Below are 24,419 nucleotides of genomic sequence, written 5' to 3'. Positions count from 1 at the left end.
TAAAACTGACAAATTGCAATAACCCACATTATTAGTTTTTTTCACGCAACAAAAGGTAAGGTATTTAGAGCATGTCCACAGGAAGAGCTTAAGCCAGCAAAAAGTCTTAACCCTTAATGCTATAGGACTAGACTAAAGAAAGGCTCCCGGCAAATAATGTGTTTTAGTGGCATTATATAGAATCAATTAGTATCCTTACATCTACCCAAAACATAAACTGTAATTTTCAGTGATTCTTTGAAACTTCAGCCAGTGAAAACCACACGGGGAATAAAAAATTCCATATACAAAGAAACATTTTACTTTTAATTTTTATATAGTATCCAAATGCACTAACCTATAATATAAGCATACTCCAGGTAGCTGAAAAGACAGAGCTAGCACACAAAGAACAATTACAGAAAGGAAAATAATACAAGTTCTAAGGAAAGTGGGAAGGCATATAACTTTGCTGAAAAACTTATATTTTCTTTATCTGTCAAATCTATTTTAAGACCATTGATTGTTTCCTATCTCAACATAAAACATATTTAATAGTAACAGATAAAATACAGGAAAAAAGTTATAAGAATTATATAATTTCACGTTAATAGCATTTTATAGTATTGTATTCTACACTATCAATAGCATCTTTGCATATGAAGAATCCTACAGAAATTAAATTATTTCATTAAGTTAATCTGGCAATAGCAGAGCAGTTTCTGGAAGACAAGTACAAAGCAGCATTGATTGGATCAGTGCAATCTAGTCTCATTTTATTTTTAGGAAAGCTACCTCTGATGCAGAAGGACACCCCAACAAGGAAAGGACAATTCAGGTTTTTATGGCCTTATTTACATTGTAAATTCCAAGCTATAGTTTCTTGTGATATGCTCCACCAGTAATATCAATGGTGGAAAGAAGAGCGTAGCTGTGCCCGGCATCTGGCAATAGGACAAAGCTGAGGCCGCAACCCAGCATCCAGCTCCGAGGGATGGAGCATGCCTCTCCATCAGGGAGACATTTTGGGAGATGGCTGAGATGATTCAAAAGCTCCCTGCTCCTCAAAGGTCTCACCTCCCCTGCCTTGGCTGTGCAGCCCTGACCTTCTCTCACTTTGACCCTGGCACTGCTCTGACTTTAGGGCAAGCAAATGGAGATTACTAAAATTTCAGGAAAATATTTTCCTTTTTCTGCTGATAGTATGAACTGCATCAGCTCACTGTGGGATTAGGCAGGCACCAAAGCTGGCCCAGGTGAAGGACCTCAGGATCAAGAGCCAGCATGGCACAAGCAGGGATGGAACAGCCAGAACTGGCAGAGAAAGACTGCCTCTTTCCTTAGATTGCCCTTCTGCCCTCCTGAAATCTCATCATCAGCCCAAAATAAGAAACACTATGACCTTGATTTTCCTGATACTTGGCAATTAGGAAATGGAAGATGACCTTCAACTACCATTCATGTTACCAATTAACGTGTGAATTATATCAGCAATCCCGCAGCTCTCCTTTGGTCCAAACCGGTATTCAAAGATGACCTGTCAAAAGGGTTGGCAACACCACCACACATCTAGTGTCCACACTTCAATGAGGACATCTTAAGATTTATATAGCTGTGATTACATCAGATCTCCAGAACATGCTGACATTAATATATATTTTTTAGGTAAAGGCATAACTACACTCGAAGGTCATTTTGGACTAAGGTAAATTATGACACTAAAGCATAACAACTACCATGAAATACTTAGGATTTTGGGTGCTACTCCTCCAGACAGCTCTCTTCTAATTTGGATGAGCTAAAAAGCAGGGGATGCTTACTGCAGAAGAACAGGGTGACTAGGGGGAGTTATTCTAAAATAGCTGTTCTGGTTAATTTTCCCAAGTGGACAACTCATTTTTAAATCCACTTGTAGACAGAGGCTTTGAGATGACCGTGACCACATCAACACATCAGTTCAATTTCACTTTCATGTTTTGACATCATGGAAACACATTCTTTTGAGAGGTTGGATTTTTATTATAGTGTTCATTCAAAGCGGATTTACTGCTGTTTATATCCAGACATGAACATGACTGTTTTTAGCAAAACTGCCCCAGTTTAACTAAGGTTTTTTTAAAGAGTTTGACCAAGTTAGGCGAAGGACAAACTTAAAGACAGCTCAAACAGGAAGCTCAGCTCTAAAAATAGAAATGGTTCTACTTCCAAAATGGCAAGTCAGCGGACATGCTAAACATAGGCAAGGGAGTGTTATAATATTTCATTTTTATTTCTAAGAGCCAAAAAAAAGCATAAAGAGGGAGCATCAAATACCTTCTTTTTATTTATTTTATTGCACAGAAGCCCTAATCGTGGATCAAGGCTCACTCACCAGGCACTCTTCTGATGCAGAGCTCCCCACTGGAAACTCATGACAGAGGTAGAAGGCTACATCCATCATGTTTTAGCCCAGCATTGGTTACGGCCGAGAGCTAAATCAGCATTACAAAAAAAATAAAAACAGTATTTATATATTCCTCCCCCTCTCTGCGAGGGAGGAAGACAGTGTGAGTTTTCTGCTGATTCAACTTTGTGAACCACCTCACTGCAAGAAAGAGCAAAGCCCATGCCAGCTCACAGGAAAGGGATAGGAGAGCAATGCCAAAAGTGGGGAGAGAAGGATGAGAATGAACAGGACACCAATTTAGACTTGCTTAACTGGTATGGCAAAAAAGCAAGTTGTTAGATGCAATGGATAGTACAGGGAATAGAGACACTACAGCAGGGCACATAGTAGGCAGCAACAGCAAAAACTAGAGGCCAGTTTAGATGACAAAAAGATGGTCTGGCACCAGAGCACAGTACTGGAATTAGAGGGACAAGTTTCTATTTCCAGACTATCAGGAACATTGGGTAAGTTTTAACCTCTCTCTGCCCTAGGTCCTGGTTTCATGATACAAACTGTTCACCAATACTCAAGAAACTGATGAGGCTTAAATAATTTTTTTAAGCGGGGTCAGCTCCCTGCCTGCTTCACAGCACAGTTCCACAAACATCAGGGTAAGGGATGTGCATCCAGCACCAGCGCCAGCAGCTGGTGTGGAAAATCATACAGTGACACCGAACCATAGCCCCAGCATCCTCTTCTGATATTACAGACTGGAGCTTTTCTCCTTAAACAATAAGCTGTTTAAGAGGCACAAAACCACTGTGTGTTAAATGAAGCAATGTCCTCTGAAAGTCTGCAATACGCCACTTTAATATAGACAGATTTCCACTTCATTCGTGCACTGCTCCACCTTAGTATCAGTGGATGCCAAAGTCCCAAAGGGTTGTTTCAGAGCTGCTACAAACCGCTTCAATTTTCAACAAATTAGGTAGAGCCCTCAGACCATAGGAAAATCACTAATGTAACCTTCACTTGAAAAAAAATCCATTCAGAAAGTCTGAAGTCTAGTTTCTAAGTTTAATTCTGCCCAGGAGAGAACACAGTGCAGCTCCGCAACTTTGTAATTCTTCCTAGTCCAGAGCAAACAGGGAGCAGAGAGAGAAACAGTTCAGAAATCACATTACATACACGACTAACTGCTGGTGTCCCACAAAGAACTAATAGATCCCATGATAAACAAAACAAAAATCCATCTGTCAAGTCCTACTGGTCCTGCTTACAGTAAAGTATGTTGCTCTATCATTATTGGTTCTTGGTTGGTAAGAGTATCCTAATAGCACTTGCTCAAGTCTGGAAGGATTTATCTGTACTTCCTCACAAGCTACTATGAGATTAGGGAGTAAAAGGAGTTCTGTACAGTAGCCTCATCAAAGAAAGAGGGATACAAAGAAAACAGGAGAGGTCGCTCAAGGGAAAAAAAAGAAAAAAAACAAACACAAGAAGATGAACCAGTAAGTCTTCAGTGCTGTACTTAGAAAAGAGAAACTTGCTAGATAGAATCGGAATAAATCACTTCACTAAAACAGTGGGGTTTTTTTCTTTTTTTTAAATTGTCCAGATGTTTCCTCTTTGTAGTTCTCACATTTAAAAAGAAACACAATAGCTAGAAGTCTGGCCAGCTCACACCAACAGTACTTATAAACCCCTTTGTTGATAGACCATTGGTTTGACTCCATCCTAGTTAGAGGCACTTGGAAGTTCATTTTCAGCGGTAATATTTATATGCCAATTTTAGTTGAGGTCTGACTTAGCAGATTTCCCAATTACAGAGAAGCTTCAGAGCATGAAGAATGTTGGCAGTCCCAACAGCATGACTGTGAGGACATTTGGAACTTGATTTTAAAAACAAAGTGTTTTTTAAAAAATAGTGGGAGATTTTAAAACAAGTTTTGGCCACAAAACAATATGATGGAGGAACTGTTTGTTTTTACAAAGACTGAATCTCAAGCACATGTTGCTGTAATACTGCAAATAGCCTCATAACATCTAAGACAAATCACTGGCCTTGACATACACCGCTTTCTGATTTTCCATTTTTTCCCTTGAAAAAGTTTATAGCCAGGTACATAACTCAGCTCCCTTAAAGCACACATTTTGGTTTTGTATCCTCAGATCAATGGGAATAGCACTGACATGCAATCATTTTACAGTCACTTGTAAGGAACATCCAAGCTCATCCTCATCCTGCAAGGAGCCATCCTTATCTCCTGTCTTCAAAACGCTGTTGGGATCCCCCTGCTCCTCTCAGCCATTGGAGAGATATACTGTCTCTTGTGGATCTGAGTCCCTTGATGAATTTAGGGTGTAACTTGCTGGATCCAGAGACTGAGGTACCCTCAATCTGAATCCTCACAAGCTGAAGAACATGTTCACAAGTTGTTTTTTAAAAAACTACACATACATTGGCCTTCCAAGCCACAAGAACAATGAGGATGCTTTCATTAACTCAGCTTTGGTTAATACTGCAACAGTCCCACTTACATGAAAAGGAAAAAAGCAGAACCCAGAGAGCAAGCCAGGCACAGATCACACCATAGGGCACAAAAGAAACCCTGAGCAACAAGAGAAGAAATCTTACAATGAATGGAAATATTTCATACAAGTACCTCCCCTCCCATGGGATCAGTGTTCACTCCTCTCCCCTAGAAGAGCCTGGTCTACTGCATTTGAAAAATGCATTATTTAGGCACTAGGAACAGAGCAAAGACCTCACTGCTTCCTCCTTATCCTTCCACACAAGACTTCTGGAGATACAGCAGCTAATGACTCCTGACACAGCTCTTCTGCTCTTCCAAACGTGGCACTTGCATTCACAGGACAAATCCCCACACACGGGAAGAAGCATACATCTTAATAAAGACTTAAATGCAAGTCTGAGGGCAGACTTTTGCACTTCCTTTGAACAGCCTGTTTAATTTTGGGAAGCACTCCTTACAACAAAGTTTCTCTAATGAGCCTCCCTCCTAACTCCTCTTGGTCTCCAATTTCACAACTTCCTTGAAACAAATGGAGCGTTGCTCTATAGAAAAAGCAACACTAGGTCCCTATTCAGCAGAAATGATGGAAAGTTTTCTGAACTGCAGTGTGTGGCTGCTTTGTCCTTCTTTTGTATCTGCACGGCTAATTTTCTTTCACAGGATGGAGAACTGTACATTGATTAAGACAAAATTTCCCCTACTTGCCCACAGACCACACTACAAGCCTCTCGACTTGCTTTGTACTTTCATGTGAATTCAACCATGATACAATTTTCAGAGCAGATCAATTTGAGAGGGGGAGCAAACACACAGGAGGAATGAACCAAAAAAAAAATCACTAGGAAGCAGTTACTCAGAGACAGTTACCTGGTTTGCTTTTAGCTTTTTTGAGTAGCCAACAAAAAGCTGAACACATTTGCACAGCCAGCTCGGGAACCATTGTGCTAACACACCACAAGAAATGTATGCTAATATAAAAAGAAATAGTTTACATGGTCTCTGTCCTCCCTCCCGCCTTTACCCACCTGATCTGCAGTCACCACCACCAAAATTTTCTCTTCTGTGGAAACACCACTTATGATTCTTGATTCAGTACTGAATGAAATTTATACATATGTATATGTATACATTTATAAATGTGTGTACAGTTTTTAGTATATATTAAAAAGCACATTTTATAATCATTACCTACAATGCCTGCATCTCTTTCCATTCCCCTTTCATTATCACCTACTTCCAGAAGTATAGATTAGGGGGATTCTTGTCTTTCTGTGAAGTACCTGATGTATATATTCTAATTTTAGCTGGAATTCCTGGGGACTACAGCAGTATATGTATTTAACAAAACAAAAATGGCTAGATGAAAGATAGGGAGCCTCACACAGCTGATGGCTGCTACGTACACTTGACAGGCAGTAATCCTTTCTGTCCTAACTGAATTTAAATTATTTAAATCAGCCTGCTTACCTTAACTAGTAAGGGAATTTGTTCCACCCCATTGCCGTCTCCTGCACAGAAGAGGCCATGGCTCGCCACATTCAGTACATCATTTATAGTTTACAGGAAAACTAGCAACTGAGACTCCCCAAATCCTGTCTTCCGCACCACTCTGAACAGGGACCTGAGCAGATCATTTCACCTTTCAGCCCAGTTTCCACCTGGGAAAAGAAGGCCACACTATTTACTGTGCACCATTACACTGTGGAATAGCAGCTACTCCTACAATGGGCAAAATGTTGCGATGCCAAATTTCAGAAAACTTGCTTAGCTCTCTCCCCTGTGAAAAAAAAACTTCACAGCCAGTGAAATACTCCTCTGCGGGTCTAATTTCTTCCACTGATGTTAAAGAAAGCTCAGTTGCTCACTTCAGTGCGGTACGATGAAGTCCTTAACATCTTATCCACTTAGTCAATAAACCATGAGCAGATGCATGATGGCACACAGCATCTCCTCCAGAACTGATACTTGTCAGCAGCACAAGGGAAGGCTGACATGCACTTGCAGGGCCAAACCCCCCCATTTATAGAGCTTTTCCCTTGCAAACGTCTGGGATTTAATGATGTAATTTATTCTTTTATCTTTCTCCACTGACACCATGATTATAAACTCATAGTTGAGGCAGAGACCTTCACACATATTTCTTTAAACACTCAATTTGCAACAGAAATTTTTGGCTCAGCTCCTGTTCTTTTGGTGTTTCTAACGAGAAGGCAAAACCCAGCAATAATCAGGTATCTCTTCAGCTACTCCCAGCAAAGAAAGCAACAGAATATATAGAGCCTTGGTGTTCCTTTTACCCTTTGTCTTGGAGATCAAAGCCTCCTGCCAGGTCCTCAAAGATTTGACAGAATCACAGAAATCAAATATTGAAATGATCTATTAGGTCCCATCTTTTGCATCATCTCTTTGGGCCAGATGAGGATTGCTCTCTGCAACAGTTTTCAAAGCTTTGTCATGTTTGCTTTTTACTGCCATATCTTAATGCACAAATTTTATCACAATTAAAAACTTTCAACTGCTGCTTTCAACTTTACTCGGGTTCTTTATACAAGACAAGAACACCAAAGCCTTTCAACACAGTTTGTGAACACAGCAAATAAATTAAGGGAACCAAACATTTTCCATCTATCTAAGCATTATGGCCCAGTCCAGTCTACAGCATCAGATTTCAATAGCAAAATACATGGCTGATGATGCATTGTTCTCTGCTCCTACACTTATTTTTTTAATTCTATAAATAAACCCTTAGTGAGTTAGTTAAATAAAATCAATCAGTGAGTTGATGTCAGTTGTTAGACCACCCCATGAATAGTATAAATCCTGTACTTGCACTGTTCCCACTGATACAATGCCCAGCCGGGTATGGTGAATTCCATACAACAATGCTGCTGATCCTGCAGAAGTGACCGCGTGGTCACAACTTTAACCTCTTCAGCCCAGGGATCACAATAACTGAAAGTCTCTTTTCTTTCTGACAATCCTCAGCATGTTTTGAAATTGTCCCTTTTGCCACTAGCTGGGATTGCAAGCTCAACTTTCGGGGTGTATAATACATACCCTGGCACAGAAAGCTACACCAGCCCATAGAGAGAGGAGGCAATGCACATTACAGACCCAGCAGCACCACTTAGGTTTATTTAGTGATTTATTTAGTTTATTTAGGTATGAGTATAAAAGCTGGGATTTGATGGCAATAGACCACCAGCCTGTGGCAAGCAAACTGAAGACAGGTCAGCTAAAAATTAAAAATAAAAGCAAATATATCCAGACTAGCCATTACTGTTTACATATAGACACCACGCTTGTGCAGGGACTCCACACCTACCCAGGGGGCTCCGGGCCAGACTGTGACAACCCAGGAAGACAAAGGCAGTGCAGACATCAATTACAAGTCAAAGGGCGAGACACTGCAGATGCCACAGAAAAGCAGATACTCTTTTAAATTCAATCAGTGCTGACCCAAGCAAACCACCAAAAAAAAAAAGTAATCAAAGAAAGGAGCTCAGACTGATAGACTGATGCACACATTCATGTATGCTTCCACTTTTTCTCTCCTTTACATGGTTCATAGCTTCCAAAACTACTCAGCGCTCCCTTCTTCAGATTCTATGATGTCTGTGAAGAATAATATAATGACAAAAATCAAACAAACAAAAAAGTGGAATGCTTTGGCTTTCTGACATCAAAGACTAAAGCAAATGATTGCATTCAGTCCTTGAATTTAGGAACAGCAAAGACTAGAGATGGTCAACAGCAATGACAGAAGCTCTGGCTTTCAAACAGCTTGCTGAGCAAGGCAGTTAGTTACCTTTCTCCTTGCTCAGTCCTAGGTTATCCCTGGCAAGTGTAATTCACTTGTTCTTTAGTTCATTAGCATAAAGCATTCACACAGATATGTGTGTATGGAGATTCAAGCAAGCACATCTGGAAAAACTTGCTTTTTCTTTTCTGCCCATCTATGACAGACACCTCTCCGTGCTGCAGCCCAGAAGCGCTGTTGGTAGAAGAAGCCAACACAAGAGGCCTGGAAAATATAAATGATTCTGTATAGCTGCCTCTTCTGGGCATGAACAATAAGTCACTCAGAATCACACAGTCTGAGGAAAAATTAGTAATAACTATTGTGCTGTCCCAACACTTGGCACTTCACATACCCGTTACTCCCCATTATCAGTTCTTCAGCTAACCCCCCCCCCCCCCTTTTTTTTTTTCTAAAGACACTTCTGGAGTGTTTCTAGGGAGCTTTGTGACTTACATTTACATGACTAGCAGCCAAGGAAAAAAAACCAGTGTCTGAGAGTCTCACCAGTAGCCCTGTTTGGGAGTATCCTCGAGATACACTGTTTACCGGCTCAAAGACTAACTCTAGTTACAGAGAAGAATAAATGGACAATGGGTATAAGTTCTCTGAACTTCTGGGAGCCCTTAAAACAAGGGAGTAGGAGAACATGAAAGAAAGAAAAAAAGGACATAAACCAAGATACTATGCAGATCTAAAGACAACAATCACAAATGTGCAAAAAGGTTTGGAATAAAACAAAGCCCCAATACTTAACTAGCTACTGCTGTGCACTTGTTTTTCAAGTAGTCCATATGCATATGCTAACACGACCAATAAACCAGCATGGCATGCCAATAGGAAAAGTAAGGATTCTGCAGAAATAACACTTACCAAGCTTTTAGTGCAGATGTGGCAGATGTTTAAGGAGACATTAAGAGGGCCAATGACCCTCTTAAATTTTAAATCAACTTATGAAGAGATGACAGTGACATTCTGTCCTTCAGAATTAGCAATCAAATCTACCTTCAACAATGAAATTACAAAGCTTAATAGTTATTAAATTACAACAGAGTTTTTCTTCTTTCAAGAGTTGTCTCAAGTTCCTAAGCAGGCCAGTAATTCCTCTCCATTTCTCCATTTGTATTCTTGGCTCACAGCCATTTCAGAGATCAGGCAAATTCCAACTGCTGAAATTAATCCACTGTCTCAGGTTTAAAGAGTATCCAGGATAACTTTCATATGGAGGTAGGAGTCTAGTTGTAACCATTACTCCAGCTGTGCAGTTTGAAGTGTTTGTTCTTTAAAGTAAAGCTACTGTACATGAAGAGTATTTCATCCATGCACATTATACATAGGTGTACATTCATGCACACTAATGTGCAAGTCATAAACAGTAGGTCATAGACATTACCAAACTAAATTACAGCTGGTATCTGCATTTTTTGAACAATGAAAACAAAAAAATCCAACAAGCAATGGCAATGTTTCTTCGGAAGTCTGCTGAAACACTGAAGAAATATACACTTAAGCCTAAGTAACTACAAACGATGATCAAAAAACCCACCTTTTTTTCATCCTTATTTTTGCCACAGACTAGAGTTTTCAAAGGGAGATGAAAAAAGCTAGGCTACCAATTGTTGTTATTTCCTTGTGACTTATAGGTACTCAAATATGGAGATGATACAACAACCACGTTAGAAATAGAAAGTAAGATTTCAGAATAATTTGAGACCAAAGGCTCAGTAACTTCCTATGGAATTTATGTGCTTTGGAAAAACCCAGCACCATCTCTTTAAAATGTTCTATGACAAATGTGTTTCCCCTGATGTGAAGAAGAGAACAAATGATAGGTTTAAATAGCACCAGCATACTATAATGATAAGCCCTTATAAAAACAACAAGTTTACACAGAACACAACATTTTTCAAGCTATGTTCTCTCTCTGTTGACTCCCACGCACATTCAGATGCAGAGAGTTATGATCATTCCATTTCACATTCACAAAACATCATTCCCTCCCAGGTTCAGCAGTAAGTTTTGAAAACACTGTGCTTCAGAAACGCAGACACCTGGAGGTTCAGTCAAGATCTGAGGAGTCTGCTAAAAAAAAATGCAGGGACAATCACAGGAGATATTAATAAAACAAGACTCTTAATCTGCTTTATTTGAACATTAGATTGTGAGTGTAACATATATATTAACCTAAAACTAGAAAAAATTATCAGCAATGATATGCCATTAGAAATTGCTCACCAGTGTTTCCTGAAGTCATTAGTAGATAATTTAGAAATTTGGCATGGAGACAAGAATTGCCCCCATGTGCTGTCAGTGTCAATGTGGCTCTTATATACAGCACAAATTCCACAGCAACAGAAATTATTTGCCATGAGAACCATGAGTTTTCAGGTATAACTTAGAGTCCATTTCCCAAATATTTTAGACCTTTTGAATCAAAGTTTCCACCTGTGATGCCAGAAGTCAACTACTATATTAAAAACAGAGGAGGTGACAATGCTCTTGACCACATTTCAGGATCAATACAATGACTCCAAAGGGAGTTTGTCCAAACACATTAAAAAAAGACCCATGACGTGCAGTATCTGGCCAAGAGCATATACATAGATTGCTGAACCAGCTGTGAGAAACGGCACACTTTTACATTAAAGTTAATCTCACAGTTAATTGCAATTGTTATTTCTGCTCCATTGTTTTATAAATCTAATTTTATTTATAAATATCCTCCCAGTTTGCTAGCCATGTACACAGGAATTTCCACCCCCCTAATACTTCAAGGGACATCAATCTTGAGGAAATGCAACTCCCACACTTTGACTGTTATACAGGAAAAACAATGTTGTTATGCAACACTACACTGTTCCAAAACATCTCAAAGTCAGACCCTCAACTTCAGCAGTTTCAGAGATAGATGTGGCAGTTTATCAGCTATGGAACAAATTCACAGAAAATTGCCAACAGGGTCCAGATAATTACAAGGTTTATGCACAAGGCTCCTCTGCAGCAAGACGAGGTATTCCGTACCTACAAATGTGCACTTGCAGGTATTTAGGAAATCCTTAAAATTTAGGACTTCCAAATACCCTCACATTATTTCCTAATTTAACTGCAGATTGACCAACAGAAATCCTACAAATAGCACTTCCCACACCACTTCCCTAACATTTTCTGCCAAAGAGTTTTGGGCCTTTTTTCCTTCCAAACTTACAAATGATCATAAATTAAGCAACATTGCCAAGTTTTGTTTGTGAAGGAAGGTTATCAGAGATAACCCTTCTCTCACAGATAACCCCAAGTGAGCAGAAATGAGGCACAAGTTCCTCTCCCTCGTTTTTCTTAACTACATCTTTTCCAGACTTGATATTCCCATTGATTATTAAACTCAAGAGTAATTTTCAAAAATTTGCCTTTCAGAATGCAGCAATTGGGCTAATTTAAAAGATAACTCCTGTCATAACACAGGTAGATAAAACCAGTAAATTCTAAATAGCAAGAATGCAGTTAAAAGTCTCCGTGGAGGACTGCAGCTAACATCCAAAACTCAGCTAGCTCCATAGTGACAACTTCACAGAGCACAGTATCACTATTCAGTAACAATTTCAGATAAACAATAAATAACACATCCATCTTCAGTAAAAGCAGATTTCAAAGAAACATACAGTATAACCTCCTATTAAAAATGTAGCTTTTCTTAGAGTTAAAAAAAATCCTTTTGCAAAAATTGCTAGGAAACATTTGATGATTACAGTCAGCAATTCTCTGGTTTGTGTCTTACCAAAAAGACAGACAGTTTGCAAAGCTTTGTGCTCAGTCTCTGTTAGCAACCTTTCCTCAAAGCATTGATCTGGCCTGACACTGGTAAAGACTGTGGGGAGAGCACAGGCAAAAGGTGATACGGCTCCAATCATACCTTTTACAAACAGATGCTCTACAACAGATTGAAAAAAAAAAAAAGGGAACTTGATCAATAGAGCTGCCGCTTTCCAGGATCACAAAAGTGTTTGTAGGACACCTGTTAAGAGCAAAAGCATTCACTCTCTTTCAAATGGCCAATTATCCAGCATAAGATCAGAGTCCGGTCAGCACAACTACTAATTAGGGTTCTCCCAGCCTTTTTAATTTACAAATTGCTTCTCCATGCCTTCTCCCAGATTCTAAGAGTTATCACAAATGTCTACAAACACAACTGGACAAGTATTTCAAAGCAATTCTGTTCTGTATAGACTTAATCCAGTGCATTCAAAATAACTTACCCACTAATAGCTTCACATCTCTGACGGTGAAATCCGGGTCAGGCATTCTATAATTAGCAAAGAAAGCAATGTTAAATACCATCAAGATAAGTATGGGTACACTTTCGTTACCATAATAAAAGAGAAATAAATGTATAGTGCTCTTTGTCCATAATGCAGTAGGTGGAATCAAGCAAGGCCTCTCTGAAGTGTGGACAGTGCAAGTTTTAATGGCATACGTAACATCTTTGCATTGGCAAGTGTACAAAAGTTTCTCTACTCATAATGAAAGAGGAGAAGAGGTGTCTTTTCACGCACTCTCTAGCAGCGCTGGAGTGGGAGGGAAGGGAAGGGGTTGGGAGCGATTTCAGTAAAACCCTAAACCTTTACAGCTTGTTCCTGCTAAGCAACTCGCATGGTTTGCAACTGGTGGTGCCTCATGTATATTCCCCAAGGTGAGCGTTATCACATTTGCCAGTGGATATAAACTGAGGCATAGAGCAGTAAACCAATTTGTTCAAAGGCACATCATCACAGGTTGGATTCACTGCTTAGAAATAAAATATAAAAAATAATGAACTAAAGCCCCTTTGTTTTAATGACTATTCCAAACTTCCTTGTCTGGCAGAAGACAACCTGGCTGTATTTGGTAGGTAGGGAAATTGTTGTTCAGTTCAAACTGGGCTAATTCAGAGCTAAATTAAATGGTAGCATAATTGGTTCACCAGTGTCAATGCATTTATACAATCACTTCTAACACAGGCAATGTTGTGGGGGTTTAATGTAATTAGACAATAGCCTAGTACATCAAGTGAGTGAGTTTTACATGTCAGGTAGAGACTAAAATTCTGCAACGTATAGACTGGACAGAAAAAGAAAACAAAAACAGTAGTGGGGTTTCAAAGCTGATTGACTTCATCTTAATGACCGCATTTCACCCTTCACATTGCACAAAAACTGACTAAGGAATTGTAATGAAAAACAGCCCTGTGGAACCTGCCAGCTAGGTGCTCTGTCCCTCTTGTACTGCCCTGGGTTGAAGATAAACAACTTGCTTCTGGTCATAAAGGACTTTTGACATGATTCAGTTAGAAATCAGAACGAACCAGCCCATAGGCAAACTTTTAGAGCAATAGTTTTCATTATTAAGAAAACACTGAAAGGTAAAGTTAAAAAATGCATTTACTGTTATGCATATATCTGGATAACTATTTGCCAAATTCTGTTTGCCCACTTTCTTTTACCCTTACCACCTTCCTCCGGTGGGATGCAGAGGCTGGACAATATCTTTTGTTAGTTCTCTGCCAACCCTCACATCTTTGCATTTAGCTGCAGGGGCCCCACAGCTTTGGAATTTACTCCCTCGCTGGAATGAAACAGCCTGAATCTACTGACCTTCAGGGTTCAGTCAGAGCTCATCTTTTTTCCAAGCACTAGAAAGTCAGAAGTAGGGGAAGAAGGAACTATTTGTGGGAGACAAGAACATGCAAGGCTTATCTTCAAATGAAACAGCTTGCCTGTATTTTGTCAGACACATAGAACAATTAGATGGCAATCTTTTTCACATTTGTATCAACCAAAATAAAAATCAACCACCAAGATAGGCAACAACCCTAATCCAGAGGCATACAAGCAAATCCAGTCTTTCCAAGAGGTCCCACAGCAGCTGATAATAAACATTACTCAAACTGGAAGAATACAATCGTCCCTAATAATAAAATTGCATGTTTAGCTCTTTGGAGAGCACACCTGGCATATCCTTGGGGTGTTTTCTCTGCAATCTCAGGATGTATGATACATTCGAGAAAGAGTACACCAAGGGAAGAATTTCAGGCTTGAACACAGCAGGTTTTAAGTACAAGAACCCATTTTGCGGTTGGGTTGCCTTGCGAGGTCCAGCTTTAATTTAAACCCATTCTGCTGTCTGCTGAGACCATTAATGACTGTACTTCTTCGTCTCCAGTCCCACCCGGCATAACTGCCACACTCACTGTTATACAATTAGGGCTGGTTTGCTACAGCACGATGATGGCCAAAAAAAAAAATTATTTGCTTGAATGTCACTGGTCCTATACTAATCACTAAGTGTTGGTTCATTCATTTTTCTGCATATAAATCCAAAACACCAACAATGCAAGAACTGAGCAGAGGGGTTTTTTTTCCCTCGCTGTTACGCAATTTTCAGGCAAATGCATCTTGCATAAAAACACTATGAATGCTTCCAAAGATTTCATACATCATAAGAAATAGTTGAAGAATAGTATAGAGGGCTGCCTTGACTTAACACCAAAATATGGCTGACTACATTTGAGATTTTCTGCAATTCTGTTACATACAAATCATGTTGCCTCAAACAGAAAAGAAATGCAAGCACCTTAGTGTTGCACTGGATGCAAACTTGGATTTTAGTAAATGTTTAAAGACTTGCTAGAGAAGTCTCCTATTCAAATCCTCACGAGGATGAGCTCTGGCTAGCATACATATCTGATTAACCACAATACAATGCAAGATGACTGTTGTTCAGATAAAAGAGACATCTCTCCAAACAGCATTCTCTCTCCAAGTTACAATCCTGGAAACAGACGAACAACCCTCTGAGAAAAACAGCTCCTCTTCAGCTAAGAGATCACAGGTGGACTTTCCTGCTTCTAGCCATACAAGTAACAGCTCCGAAATATACAAGAAAGCAATTTTCAAAGTTTCATTATAATAATTTTTTCCTCATTTATCTCATTCCTTGCCATTTCAGAGTACCTCCAAGCACAGTAACCAAACTGTTCAGCTACGCTTTGTACATCTGCCAGGCATAGACATGGAAGCTGACTGCTTAACAGCAAACAGAAGTGGAAGCACATATCATCAGTTATTCAAAACATCAGAAGTCTAAAAATCATCTTCTATCATATACTTTATAGACTACTGTATCTCAAAAGTCACCCTACACACATGCAGATCACCTAATTTACTGTATAATGACACCTACAGCCTCCTCTGGACAAGAGACAGTAGTGCTAGAAAAGATCCAGTAAAGCATGATTTCCTCCAGAGCCTGAAGTGGAATGTAAGGTTCCTGAGTCTCATCAGCAAATTACTCAGATCCAAAGGCAAACTGTCCAGTCTCCCTCTACTGATGGAAGAAGGCAGGCTATGACACTCATTAATTCAAGCAGTAAATGTCAGGATGATGAGACTAAAGGTTCTCAACATTTTGGATCAGTTAGGCAGGTGTCAATACTATTTTGAGCTTGCTGGAATACAACGCACACAGCATTTATGTATCTACACATCCACAAAACTCATATATTGCATGCCAGCTACTTTTGATAGATACACGTAAGAAGTGGAAATGTAAATAAAATTAAAACGTGTTATCCTGCAGAGTGCCAAATAGAAAAGTTTGCTCATGCATTTCATTTCTGTCATTTAAAATACACATAAACCATTTTTCTAGCCTTCTCTCACTCTAGTGACATTTATGCCCAAGTGCGTACAATTTTTTTACAACATCATTTCAAACTACTAAGTCATGCTCATTTAAAGAAAAAATATTAGAATGTTGAATGTGCTGTAAGAGATTACTGATCTACAAATTCTAGTATTTTAATCCCCCAGAGCAGACAGTATTCAATGATTCAGCAGAGAATGGGAATATAAAAACAATTCACCCAACTAACTGTGAAATGGAGAATTCGACTGATTCCATGCAGGAACCATCCAAAGCTCACATATCAGATAAAATTTGCTCTTACTTTTGTCAGCATACTAACTCATTAAAAATATCTTCAAAAGAAACAAAAAAGCTTCAGTATTTTTACTCTCTTCTCTGACAGTGAATTCCAGCAAGAAGAAGAAGTTGCACACAATGGATCACAAAAGGGAAAAAGGGAAACAGGCCTAGAAAGGAGGAAAGATGTCAGAATAGTATTACAATGATACCATCAGTTGGTAGGAAACTGAGAAGCTGGCTAGTCAAGCCTGGCTGCTGAGACTGTTTTAAGCTCATCACAGCAAACTGAAACACATATTTCTCCTTCACTATCCAAAGTATTAGAGTGTGACAGAGAGCTGGGTAAGTGACTCCAGAACTCTTGCAGTAGATTAGCATTTACTCCTCTTCCACTTCTTCGCAATCCAGTTCAGAATTCAAAAGACACATTATCCTAACTGCCAGAGCTGCAGAACTCCAACTGAAAATAAAGGCAAGCAGCATTCAGTCCTGCTACTTCTTCACTTCCAATACATGTTCCAAAACTGCTATTTATTCGACTGCTTTGATAATGCTTACAAAGAGAGGTACCTGATCTTCAATGATCATCTTTGAGGCATGGTCATCTATACATGGATGCATGCTGTGTATGTGCACGTACACATAAGCATTTGAGACCAGGTCTTTTTTTTGCCTCAGCGCAACACAGAAGTACATCTATAACCTGGTCTGTCTGTGCACGTGGCGTATAACCATAAAAGGGGCAGGTACAGAGCCAAAGCCCTCCCTTCTTCAAGGTCTTAAACATTACTGGTGGCTTCCAGGAAGGAAGAGGAATAGGAAGGCTGACTGTGAATGCATCTAAAACCAACACATCTTGAAGAAAAAAAGCCAACACATGACACAAAAAAGCAGATTACTCATTACATGATCTCATTAGCTTGAGGACGCTCTGAACACCTGGATCAAGAAAGACCAAAGACCACGCTCCAAAGGCCGTATCACACCAGGAGGCTTCAATGAAAGCACACAGCTAACCGAAATTGGAGGGGAGTGCCAGGTGGCAGTTCTCCAGATTTCAGGCACAGGAACAATGGGGAAGCCAATGATGACGTGTGAGCTGAGATTCCAGTGTTAAAATGTCAAAGGTGAAATTACCTCATTACAGAATCCTAAATAATGAGCTATCAAGAAGAAACAGGTATTACATCTTGTTGTTATGGACACCAAGAAACAAGGTATCTTTGTGAAGGATCTTGTGCAACCTTTACAGCACATCGGGCAGCCTGAGTTCTGAGGGCACCACTGTCTGGTACAGGCAGTGGTCCCAGGCTGGGGTGCTCACTATCCATCTCTGATAATGCCCTGCCATTTGCAGCTGAGGACCTGAAGCACAGTAATGTTTGTGTCCATGGGACGTGCTCTCACTTCTGCACTTCTCTGCTGATGGAGCACTAGCTGAACAGGTACTGTTGGCACAGTAGGAGCTGAAACATCTCCACAGTTTTCTTCTTGTACTGTATGGAATTTGTGAACTTCCTCACACACAGGAGGAAGATCTGGCTGCTAGGAAGGTGCAGCAGTATCTCTGGCTCCTAAACACTCCCCAGTTTCACAGAAGAGCTGATGGCTTCATCCAGAAGAAATTCTTGAAGCTTTTATCATTTGCCCTTTAGAAGCAGCAGTTTAAAACCAATGCATATAGAGAGAACAGTTGTCTCAGATGATTTTCCACCACCTTCCACAGTAGATATGTCTTTCATTGGACCCCTCCAAGAGAAGCATCTCTTGAAGAAATAAACTGAACAAAAAAGTAGCAACAACCTTCAACAACAAAAAAACCACCTCCCTGCCACATTGACCAGAGAAGCCAAAAGGAGGGTCAGAAAAACAGAGGCCCCAAAGCAGCAGGAAAAATGGTTCTAGGAAGGAGAGCTCCTGTATTTGGAGGCTGAGAGGAAGCGAGGAACTGGAATGCCGAGTTGGGTGAGTAGAGTGGAGAGCACAACCCTTAAGTGAGCAGGAATTTCCTGTAAATAATAAAGCTCCTGCTGAAGAAAAAAATTATTTAGCTTCAGGCGATGGTTACATATATACATACAGTGTAAATATACATTCGGACAAGCACTCAATCAATGGAGATGTCATTGGCTGTCTAGGAGCTAGGCTAACCAACAGTGTCATGAGTGAACATAGAACAAATGGTACTTTACATTAAAGAAACTCAGCTGAGAAGATAAGAAAATGATTCATCAGGAAAGACGATACTATAGTCATGTAATATATAAGCTAAGATTAAGGAGGTGGCTTCTGCAGGTGAAGCATAATTAAGCTATGAATATGGAAGACTTTTCTCTGCTCCTCAGGTTTTCATATGAAGGTTATATGTAGACTTCAGGAATATCAAAACAGATGCTTTTGTGTCCCCTCTTGTCCACAAGGAGAACGGGATTTAAGGATCAATGCTTTCCACTCAACCACACCTTCTTTCAAATAATACGACAGAAAAATTAGGTTATTCTTCTACGACACCAAATAGGAGCATAGAACCGTTTAGAAACTGTAAGAAGTGACCAGCCTTTCTCACTTAATAGCTAGGGTTTCTACCTATCTTCTAAAACATTACAGAATACATGCACATTTTCGTCACAAAATTAGGATACAATCTAGGAAAGGCTTTGCACAAACAAACAAAAAGATGGTATCTTGGTGTTTGCATTTCTTTTTTTAACAAGAAACTAGACTATGTATCCAGGACTAAGTAGAGAAATAGCTGGGCTTAATAATCAAAGACAAAAATATCCTGGTACAACATAATAAACATTACTGTAATTACTAATGAGTACCTATTAAGTGCATCTTGTTCAGAGTTCAACATATAAAACTATTTTACTGCATCATGAGAAGCATCACAGCAGCTTCTCTTTGCTCTTATAGTAAAAGGACATATGCTTGTCAAATACCCCAAACACTACTTCTTCTCTTTCTCTCCTTAAGTTATATTGGGGTGGCTTGATTCTTTTTAATTAAATAATTGGGACTCTTCAGTTCCCTAAACTTTGAGGCGTTCCAGCTGAAACTGAGCAAAGTAATTATGCTTTCAGAAAATTAATTTTTTTTCAGATATAATCAGTTACACAGTCCTAATTTCCAAAAGTATCAAGGAACATTTATCTAAACTATGGATTATGTGGCTAATCAAGTACATCATTTTAATATTTCTCTCTTAGACACTGTCACTTTTACAAAGAAACCTGCAGGATTCTCTTATTAAAATACCAAATCCTTTATGACTGGACATTAACAAAATGCAACCTCAAAAAGACTCTAATAATACCATGTTTTAACTAGACATTATTAACTATTTACAAAGCTATAACATTCTGAAGAAATACAATTATAATGGAAAACGACAGGCATCGTTAGACATTCCACCTGTAACGCAGAAAACAATTGATAAGTCAAAAATTGAAAGAAGGTTGTTCTGTCATTACAGCATGGATTGGATGCAAGGACCTTTGAATTTTCTTCCTAGTTTTCATCACTGACTTATTTTTGATTGTGTAGTACTATGCTGCATGCACTTAGCTTTTATAGACCTCATTATCTGCTTGTTTATAAGTGGAAAATAATAATTTCTCTTCTCAAGGGTGCTGACAGTCTTACTAATTGCAATACATTTTGAGATCATCAAAAGAAATACCACATAGAAGTGGACAGCATAATGGTTATTTTAAAAAGCATTTATTAATCATCAAGATTTGGTTGTAACTTACTTAATTCCCAGTCCATCCTTATTTCTGAAGATAAGGGGAACTCTGAGAGCTTCTCTTTGCACATACTCAAAAGTAAAATCTGTTTGAATAATGAATAAAAAAAAATCCAAAATCAATTACAACGCCATTAGCACCTCACATTACATTTTCTCAAAACGCTCCCCATTTCCCTTTTCTCACCACAGAACTCCACTGTCACGTAAAGAAAAATATAAAGAGAATGCATATTTATAGGTCCAAACCGGAAACCAAATGACAGACAATGCTCTCCCAGCTGCTCTCTATTTTTCCTGTTCACTGATGCACATAAAATAGAATCCAGTCAGAGTTTGTCAATTAAGGTCTGGGTTGAAATACCCAGGCTGTAATGAAATACCAAATTAACAGTTAAAAGATAATCCTAACTAAATTACTGCAAACCAGCCTAGTACTTTTGGGGCAAATGTGTAGTTTAAACTGGATGTTTAAATTTACACATTCTAAGCTATACATTTCTACTTAGAAAAAAAAACATGTTTTCTTGTGAGCGTTATCCGAGTATAGCAGAGAGCCCTAATTCTGTGAACAAGTAATTTTCTTTTTATGTGAGGGTTACTGTTACTTTCAACAGGGTACTTTTTTTTGTTAATTAATCAGAAACGTAACTGCAGGAGCTGACAGACAGAAATCTTATACAGCTCCTGGCACTTAGGGAGATGGTGAAAAAAGAATAGATTTTATGTGGGAGTCACAGTATAACACACAAGCAAACTGAAAATTAAACATGTTTGTTATGTTAACACTGACCAGTATCACCTTGTTGCTTCACTCTGAGGATTACAGAGAACTGGCCTTTCCTGGGGATTTCTTTATGCAATGGTCTGATACAATAGCGGTGATTTGGGGATTAGAGAGGAAGTTACAAGGCAGCGATTTGGGTGAGCTGTGCCTACAAAACCCTACACTCCATTTGGACCCTTCTGCCACAGAGAGAAGAGGAATTCCTGCAGTGGCCACGTACTGTTTCTATGGTTCTGCTATTCCCCCTTTCTTACAGGAAAAAAATGACTTTTATATAGCATCCACATGCTACCTTAAAATGGAAAACATTGCTTGACTCTTTAGCACTACAAAATACACTACACGCTGCCAAATAAACTGTACACTTTATGTATTACAATTCAGGTACACACAAGTAGTTTAACTTCTTCAAGATTCAGCCAGCAACGTACACGCTTCCTAGGAGAGCATGAGAACCTCAGAGCCGAGCTTATATTGGTAATGTTTCTCTGCTGTAAAAATCCATACTGAAAGAAACAGGGGAAACAGAGGCTAAGCTTCCATGGCTGCAGATGCACTTCCCTCTATTTTTACAACTTTTTCTTTGCTGTATTCAGTTAGTAATTATGACAAGTAGGGATATAATATTCCTACTTAGAGTTACCAAATCAGAGCACTGTAATTATCCATTTACAAAAACATTAAAATTACAGAAACTTTATTGCTACTAGTCTCAAAGTAAGTGTAATGAATACTCCAATTAACTAAGGTTACCAAATAAATATTTCTGAACTAGAGAAATCTTCATTCCCATTAAAACTATTGGCTTTAGGTAAGCAAATAAATAAACCACTGATATTTAAGGACACTCATCCACAACAGAAAGTCAACAAACATCAAGAAGAGTATCGGAAACATCAAGAAGAGTATCGGTGGAAGCTGAGGCAGCTATATAGTCTAGCAGACTAGAGAACAAGTAGCTATGACAAACTGCATTCAAGCCAAAAATCATGCCACTGCCTTGCAGCACCTCGAGGAAAACCTCCAACCCACATTCCCGGCCAAAAAAAAAAAAAAATTAAAAAAAAAAAATCAAAGAGGAGTAATCGTTAAAAGTAAAACAAGGACATGGGAAATAAAAATAAATAAATATATCGCTCAACCAATTCCATGTGTTCATATAAACTGACTTTTTTATTCTTACTAACCACTGTCATTGTTTTGCCTAGATTAAACTCCTGGATTTATAGAAAAAATAAACCAATAGTAAAAATAAAACCAGAGCAAATAGGAAGGCAGACTCTTTCTTCGTAATACCCCAACAAAGCATTTAAATCCCTTGTGGGGTCGAACAAAGCAGACACAGACCACAACAAAATAACAAAAGACAGTCATTTATTTTCAAGTTCCCTAGAAAGGAGAAAGCTACCCAAAGACTGTAGAGCTGCTGAGCTAGGGAAGCTGTGGATTGTACTATAGTTAGCATGTAGCAATAGCAACCACTGGAGTATTTGGAAGTTGAGGGTAGAATGCAATTATTTTCTGGAAAATTAATTAACATTTTCCAGCTAAAAAATAGGTGTTTGTGTTTTGTTTGGAGGAAGAGGGGTCAGGGTTGAGCTTATCTCCTAAACAAATACCTTCCTAAATAAGATAGGTATTTAATTTCTCCACCACATTAACTTTTCTAAAAGGAGCTTAAAATGCTCATGCAAAACTAAGCCTAGGGGAGAAAAGGAAATTTTCTAAACTAGATTAGTGGCTCCACAGTTATAGCCATTTCAGGAGGATTACACCCAAAAGTACTCTTTCCTGAGAAAGCCAGCTCAGGCAGGGAGTCCTCAGTAAGGCCGAGTTTTGGTGATAGCCATCTGGGATTCAGGATCCGTTTCAACAATGCCGCAGTAAATAAAGGTGACTTGCACACACCGCCCGCCCCCCCCGCCCCGGCCCGTTTGATTCCCGGGCAAACTGCTCTCCTTCTCCTTCCTGCCAGGCCACCATGCTGCAGAGCTGGGCTGTCTGGCTTTGCTTACCGCTCCGAAATTTAAGTCACCTAAGCAAACCCAAGAACTTTGGGGAGGGGAGCGTTGTAATTTAATATATGATAGAAACACAAAGAAGTTATTGACTTTAAAGTCCCCAACCCTGGCGAACAGGCTCATCAATCGCACCCTTTCGGAAAAGGGGTCCTGGATTCAATAGGGGGCGGAGGGCGAGCAGGAATCACCTCCGGCTAAGTGGGGGCTGGGGTTTCTGCCTCTCCTTTGCCAGGACCTAATTCCTGAACACCTCGGTGGTGCGCTGGGGTCACGGTAGCGGAGCACGTTGGAGGCGGAGGGAGCGCAAGGCTCTGCCATTTATCACTACGCCGCCTCCCGAGCACCACGTCGGGGCACAAACAGCCCTGCGGGGGCGGGGGGACAGGATGGGGCGGACGGGGCAGCCCCCCGACGGTGAGGGCTGCAGGGCCCCGGTGCAGCAGCCGTTCCCCCCTCCCTACCTCCCCCGCCGCTCGGCCCGGCGTCGTCACCGGATCCCCGGGCAGGGGGGCGCGGGCGCGAAATACGAACCCGGGCGCGGAGCTACACGTGGAAGCTCCGGCGGCGGAGAGAGGCCGGGCTGGGCAGCCCCCGGCCCCGGCCCCGGCCCCGGCCCCATCCCCGGCCCCGGGCAGTTACCTTTCCCGTCCATGGCATGGACGAAATCCCCGTGATACATTTTACTCTTTAATTTCTCTTCCAAATTGAAACTCCTGATGCTGACAATTTCCTCCACGTCCGAAAGGTCCTCGTTCTCATCGTATCGCCTTCTGCCAATAGATCGCTAGAAAACAAACAGACAAACAAAAAAAAACCCCACATTGTCCGGAAAAAAAAAAAAAATTAAAATAAAAATCGGGGTCGGTAGGGAGGAGAGTGCATGGATCGTGCAGGACAAGTTGATAAACATTTGGGGGGAAATAATGAGGACGGCAAGACACAAACTGAACAAAACCTAAACCCAAACAAGCTACAACACAGCTGCATGCACAACCTTTTCCATCCCGTGACACGGAACTAGACAAGAATAACAGGTGTTTGGCTGCAGGAAAACTAAAACTTGGGCTGCTGTGCAGAAGCTGGCGGTTAAAGGCGAACAGGAGGCAGGCGCAACTCGCCGAAAATTCGCAAGCTACAGCACCGACGTGCTTTGCAATCCCGTAAAAAACCGTGAACGGCGGCTAACGCTCGTTAGCAACCGGATCATTTTTATTATTACTATTA

At 40.0% G+C, this 24,419-nt stretch overlaps 1 protein-coding gene across 9 annotated transcripts in view; it reads right to left on the bottom strand.

The window, feature by feature from the left end:
• KDM2B (lysine demethylase 2B) overlaps positions 1-24,419 on the bottom strand; it is a 125,884-nt gene that overhangs the window by 94,248 nt on the left and 7,217 nt on the right. For 6 of the 9 annotated variants that reach the window (XM_049806146.1, XM_049806143.1, XM_049806148.1 and 3 more), the window contains exons 2-4: positions 23,835-23,979; positions 20,395-20,473; positions 12,934-12,980 (exon numbers count right to left, since the gene is read on the bottom strand). In XM_049806146.1, coding sequence (XP_049662103.1) covers positions 12,934-12,980; positions 20,395-20,473; positions 23,835-23,979 — 271 coding nt within the window. Of the gene's footprint in view, positions 1-10,229; positions 10,277-12,933; positions 12,981-20,394; positions 20,474-20,574; positions 20,581-23,834; positions 23,980-24,419 lie in introns of those variants that run through there. The other 3 variants (XM_049806151.1, XM_049806150.1, XM_049806152.1) reach the window with 3 other exon arrangements.

Source organism: Accipiter gentilis, chromosome 7 (genome assembly GCF_929443795.1).
Source record: "Accipiter gentilis chromosome 7, bAccGen1.1, whole genome shotgun sequence".
NCBI lineage: Eukaryota > Metazoa > Chordata > Aves > Accipitriformes > Accipitridae > Astur > Astur gentilis.
This window is presented reverse-complemented; position numbering and strand designations above follow the sequence as displayed.